General features: G+C 41.5%; 1 protein-coding gene across 15 annotated transcripts in view; it reads left to right on the forward strand.

Annotated features, from left to right (window-relative positions):
* Positions 1–5,718, forward strand: part of DLG2 (discs large MAGUK scaffold protein 2) — a 1,327,559-nt gene extending 1,321,841 nt beyond the window's left edge. For all 15 annotated transcript variants that reach the window (XM_057316878.1, XM_048217415.2, XM_044390952.3 and 12 more), the window contains 2 exons: positions 2,464–2,555; positions 4,497–5,718. In XM_057316878.1, coding sequence (XP_057172861.1) covers positions 2,464–2,555; positions 4,497–4,603 — 199 coding nt within the window. In that variant the 3' untranslated portion in view covers positions 4,604–5,718. The remainder of the gene's footprint in view (positions 1–2,463; positions 2,556–4,496) is intronic.
* Positions 5,719–6,000: the final 282 nt, after the last annotated feature.

The raw sequence follows: 6,000 nt of genomic DNA on the forward strand, positions 1-6,000 counted from the left end.
GTCTTCAATTGTATCATAATCTTGTCGAATTGTCTAGTCCTCCATTCATTCATTCAGTCAGTCATTGAACAGTAATTCTTGAGCCAGGCTCCATGACACATGCTGATGAACAAACCCTGGTCTCCACCTTCAGTGAACTCACAGATTAGGCAAGGAGACAAAGGACATAAAAGATGAGATGTTAGAGCATAAAAATGAAAATTCACTGATGGCTACAGTAAGAGCAAAGGGAATTGAGAGAACACAGGCTAGCCTGAGCCGGGGAAGTCAAAGAAGATCCAGAGCCACATGATTTCTTGACATCTGGAACAAAACCCTGTCTTTCTTTGAAGGATATCCCTGGGTTTAGCCCAGCATCTTCTGGATCCAAGGGTGACATCCACTCACAGCTTCTAGGACTAGTGCTATTTATGGGGAGAATCATGGAGACTATCCCTCAGGACAAGATGAGTTTATCTCAACATCAAGAGTTCAGGAGATTCCTTTTTTTTTTTTTTTTTCTGTTGCAGCCATCAGATCATGTCAAGAATCATATTAATGCCTGACTTCAGTTTTTTAATTTTTTTCCAAAAAAAGCCCCTTGGGAAAGTTTTGGTGTAATGGAAATTCTGTTTGACTAATAGTTGGTTTTAAAAGAACCCCAAACTTTGAGTTCTGATATCAGATTTACTCTTTTACCTTCTCAAGTCCCTTTACTACTTCAGGCTGCAGTGACATGCTATAAGGCCACATGTCCCAGACCCCAGTCTCTGGCTTCCTCAGGGGCAGTCAAAAGCAGCAATGCTTTCAATATTCTGCGTGCCCCTGTGATGGATCCCAGTGGGCCAACCAAAATTCCTCTGCCCTTGGCTAGACTTTTATCAGCCCAGTGCAGCCACACTGCTATTCATATGATCATTAGAGGCAAGGATTGTCAGTCTTTGATTAATAAAATGTCTTTGATTAAGCAAAAATGAGAAGACAATATAATTTTTATTTAAGAAGTACAGTTTGTTTGGTAGGCAAAAAATTTTACCACCTAAAGGACATGGGAAGATGAAACTGCCCCTGGTTAGGAATCAGTAGATTGGATTATTTTCCATTTCCTTCCCACTCAGTTTGTGCTTGAGGTTGGATTTAAATAATCTTACAATGATTAAGCAGCACTTATATACACCAAGAGTTGACAGACTAACAGAAGGAAAGGGACAGAGGCATAATTCCTTTATAGCCCATTCTCCTATAAGAACAACAAAACCAAGTCAACATTGGAGACTCTTACCAAGATCCTCTATCCTTATTTGCTATGGAGGTTAATTGCTTATAATCTGTTTGAAAATATTTTGGTCCCAGCATGTTCGATTGTTACATTCTCTCTCTGTGAATTTATTCCCTCCTCCCTCAGCCAATCCTTCTAATACCATTTGATTATAAAAGCAGATGAAGTTCAGGGTGCCTGGGTGGCTCCATTGGTTAAGCATCCAACTCTTGGTTTCCACTTAGGTCATGATCTCAGGGTCCTGGGATCGCTCTGCACTCAGTGGGGAGTCTGCCGCCCCTCCTCCTGCTCGTGCGATTTCTCGCTCTCAGATGAACAAGTAAATTAAAAAAAAAAAAACAGATGAAGTTCAGGGCTCTTGTTGCTGCAGACATGCCTCACTCTATGCAGAAGTTGAGCAGGGAGAGCCGCAGAATGCCCCTTCAGCCTGAAAGATGCACATGCCTAAGGAGCCTGTCACATTTTCCATAATTCTCGGGAAGCACTTTCTGTTTCTCCACTCCACATATTTCCTACTACACACTAAAGATGAACAGCAGCCCATGGGGAGGATGGGGAGTGGAGAACTCAAAGGTTTCTAGGAAAGCAGGACCTACCAACAGTCAAGTCTAGTTCTCTCAGATGTGATGAGGTACAAAATGTGATGATGTCCCCTCCCTTCTCTCTATCTCTTCTCCCCACCTCTAACCACCCCTAGAAGATTTCATTCGAATCTACGTGCCACGTTTAAGAGAGGTCAGGATAGTCTAAGACAAAGTCCAAGGAAGGGTAACCAGGAAGGTTAGGATTTGGGAATCATGTCCAATGAAAGAAAAGATGAAGGAAGTAGGACAGTTTATTCTGAATGCATAGTAGCCTCAAGGGACATATGAGCACTTGATTTGAAGACCCCAGTGCCTGTCATGGAGGAAAGAGGTTTAGTCTTCCTCTGTGTGACTGCAGAAGACGGAACAGGGACCAGTGACTGGAAGTCATAATGAGACCCGTTCTGCATCAATCCAGTGTGGAACCAAGAGACTGCCCTCTGGAAGGGGGTCCTTGTTGCTGAAACTATTCCAGCAAAGAAGAGTCCCAAATAAGGACTAGGAAGCCACTAGTAAGATTACACCGTGCTTCCTGCAGGATTCGTTTTCGCCACACATTTTAATTTTCCAGGATTTGGCACATTCCCTGTGTGTTCTAATATCAAACCCTCATTTTCCCAGGGAGATGAATAAGCGTCTAACAGAGGAACAAGCCAAGAAAACCTATGATCGTGCAATTAAGCTAGAACAAGAATTTGGAGAATATTTTACAGGTAAGTTCATTTACCCTTGTACTGCGGAGAAAGGATCAACTGTCTGACATTTAGCATTAGGGAAGGCTCTGGGCCTGGTATAGCTGGGCCCTAAAACCTTCCCACTGAGAAACCCTAACTTCCCTCTGCTTTTCCTATCTGATCGAGAACTCTGGGTTCTGTCTTCTCTGGATTCAGCCACAGCCAGCTCTAGGTTCCCACTGGCCCTGTGCAAAAGCATGAGCCACAGTTGGCACTGAGCTACTGCTGCTATTAAGATTTCAGGTAGGGCGCCCGTGTGGCTCAGTCGGTTAAGTGTCCAACTCTTGATTTGGGCTCAGGTCAAATATCAGGGTCCCAGGATCAGGCTCTGCGCTGGGCATGGAGCCTGCTTGGAAATCTCTCTGCCCCACCTCCCTCTCTCCCTCTCTTAAAAAAAAAATAAAAGAAGAAAGAAGATTTTAGGCATTAAACTACCTCCGTGATATCATCAGAAAACTTCAAAAAGAAACCATTAGGGTTCAATTAGGGAACAGCCAGAGCGTTGCCTCGTGAGAAGCAGTCTCAGGGCTCCATTCTCTGCTTCAGTGACGGGCAGGTCTGCGCCCCTTAGCAGCGATTGAACAAGATGCTGAAACACTTCCCTGTGTTTCCATTGATTCCATCTGAAGTCCCAGGGCAAAACTTTGCTTTTCTTTTTAAATATTTCCTTGGAAACATGAAGTATGGGGAATAGAGGAAGATTTTCTTGCCCCAGGTATACCGGGTTCTCTATTCTTACCCACGTTCATGATACACTGATCAAATGCAAAGAGTAATCAAACTGGGTGGACATTGCCTTACACCGGTGGTTTAACAGCAAGAAATTTCCTCCTGAATTTCCTTATGAGAAGTTAGATGCTTTACCATTTGTCTTACTCAGAATACGAAAATGCCAGTGGCTTAGCAGTTTGCAGGTATGTTGAGCCGGGTAATCTTAAGTAAAATTGTGATCCATAATAAATGTATGAGTCATGTTTTATCCTAAAAGAACATCCAGGTATAAACATCAAATCACAGTTATGCACATTTTGACTGGTGGTTCACACTCAGAAATAAAATACAGTAATCAGTACATTCTCAGGGTTGTTTTCAAAGATCTAAACTATGTTTTAGTAGCAATTCATTGTTAATCCCTCATGTCCTGTAGATGATACTGACCTGTTTTGGAGATCTCTCTGTAAGCTAACTTTAGTTCAGAGGAGATTATGAAGTATACTTAAATTTGCTTCAGGTGACTTGGTGTTCTGGGTAATTCACAGGGTAGCTGTTTGTTTATATTTCCTCTTATTTATGTTTCTTAGAAGTAGCTGCCATAAGGCATTCTCAATGAGAGCAGTCCTGTTGTGGCAAAATATCAATTTAGCAGATTACTTGGAGAATGAGTGGGGTTTCCTACTAAGGGTTTGGGGGTTGGAGTGGTTAACTCAAGTTGCCTCCACAACCTTATTATTTCCTCTATGTCGGAAATGTCTAAATTTCTGCACATGCCAAGGTAAATACAGTATATAGAATAAAAGGCCAGCGTTCTTTGCTAAGCAGGGAGATCTTGATCTGAAAATTGATCAATGCCTAGCCCGGTGCCTGGCCCAGAGTAGGCACCCATAAAATTTAAATATATAAATGATTCATTGTCCAGAACCACAGACAGACATATAGAAGGTAGAAAGACTGGGATGCATTTCCAGGACTGGGGTGTCCGATCCAGGACAGGCATTGGAAGCATTTTTTTTTCCTCTTAATCACTGATGTGACCTTGCTTAAGTAAATTTCCCACTTTTTCTTTCTTACTAATGAAAAGTAATATGAAGCTTCCAGATGAGTTCGTCCGTCACTGGTTTGAGCTTCTGCTGTGTGATTGATGACTGTTCTTCACCAAGCAGGGAATGATTCCTAACTCTGGCGTGTTTGCTCTTGTTCTAGCTATTGTCCAAGGAGACACCTTAGAAGATATATATAATCAATGCAAGCTTGTTATTGAAGAGCAGTCTGGGCCTTTCATCTGGATTCCCTCAAAGGAAAAGTTATAAATTAGCTACTGCACCTCCGACAATGACAGAAGAGCATTTAGAAGAACAAAATATATATAATATACTACTTGGAGGCTTTTATGTTTTTGTTGCATTTATGTTTTTGCAGTCAATGTGAATTCTTATGAATGTACAACACAAACTGTGTGAAGCCATGAAGGAAACAGAGGGGCCACAGGGTGGGACAGAAAAGACATTGCAGTATGCAGGAAGGCTTCGGTTTGCTCAAAGTGCCAGGTGTAGGGATGAACCTCTGACAGGCTTTCTGCCCAAAAGATGGGCAGCCTCCTCACCCCAGCAGATGTCCAGAGCTGATTTAGCTGCTGAGCTCTCTGTGTCTTTTGCTTTAAAGAAAAGTTGCCAGCACTTGAACTTCACCAACCTTCCCATTACCCACATCTGTAATTGGTACACTTCGAATTTTATAACTATGCACACTCTTTGATTTCTTAATGAGCAAAAGAAAGAAGGAAAAAGGAAAAGAGTCCTTTTGGAGACGGCATAATATCAGGGAAGGATAAGTGTGTAGTTTCTTTGACTGGCATCTACAAAGACGAGCATTTCATAAAATTCACAAGTGTATGGAGGACTGACCTCACTGAGAGGAAGGGATTCCACCTGAGGTTAGCTTTATGATTGTTTATTGTCTATTTTGCCATTTATAAACTGAAAGAAGGCACTAAAGATGAGAATAATTTATACAATAAAAATATATTAAATGTATAGAAACGAATTTCTATAGGTTAAAAAAGTTTTGTGAAATATTTTGTAAAGACTAATTGAAAGACTAAATGTATGCACTATCAGCAGATGATCAAATTCAAGAACTGAAAGTTGCACTCTCCCTTTTGTTGCCAATGATCCATTAAGAGCATCTGAGTTCCTTCCAAAGTCTGACAAAGACTTCTCCCTCACTTACCTCCCATGATCTCCCTTCCATATTAGTGACACACTCTCATGGAGCACATCCCTTAATGAGTTGCCCTCGTGGGTATTTTTGGAAGACATTTGGTTAATGCAATTTTAAGCTGATGGCTTTCAGAGTCAGACTCATGCAAATGATCTAAAGGGAAGTTTTTGCTTTTACCTTATTAAACAACCTGGACCTGCCATGCAAATAGTTGAATAACTTTGTTCCTAGTTACTTACATGCAGTTCTCAAAGGATCATTTAGTATTTTGGCCAACCATGAGTAATTAGGATTTTGCATTTTTTTTTTTGTCTGCTTCACAAGTAACTGAGGGTTTTATAACAGCCAGAGATGGTATTGAGCCATGGAGAGATTTGTCCCAAGAAGCACTATTTCTTTGAGGAAGAGAGAAGTATATATTTGGGGGGTGAGAGGTGCAGACTTTTGTTTCCATGTACAGGGCAAAGAGAACCACAAGGAAAGACAA

This window comes from Ursus arctos, unplaced genomic scaffold (assembly GCF_023065955.2).
Source record: "Ursus arctos isolate Adak ecotype North America unplaced genomic scaffold, UrsArc2.0 scaffold_22, whole genome shotgun sequence".
Classification (NCBI taxonomy): domain Eukaryota; kingdom Metazoa; phylum Chordata; class Mammalia; order Carnivora; family Ursidae; genus Ursus; species Ursus arctos.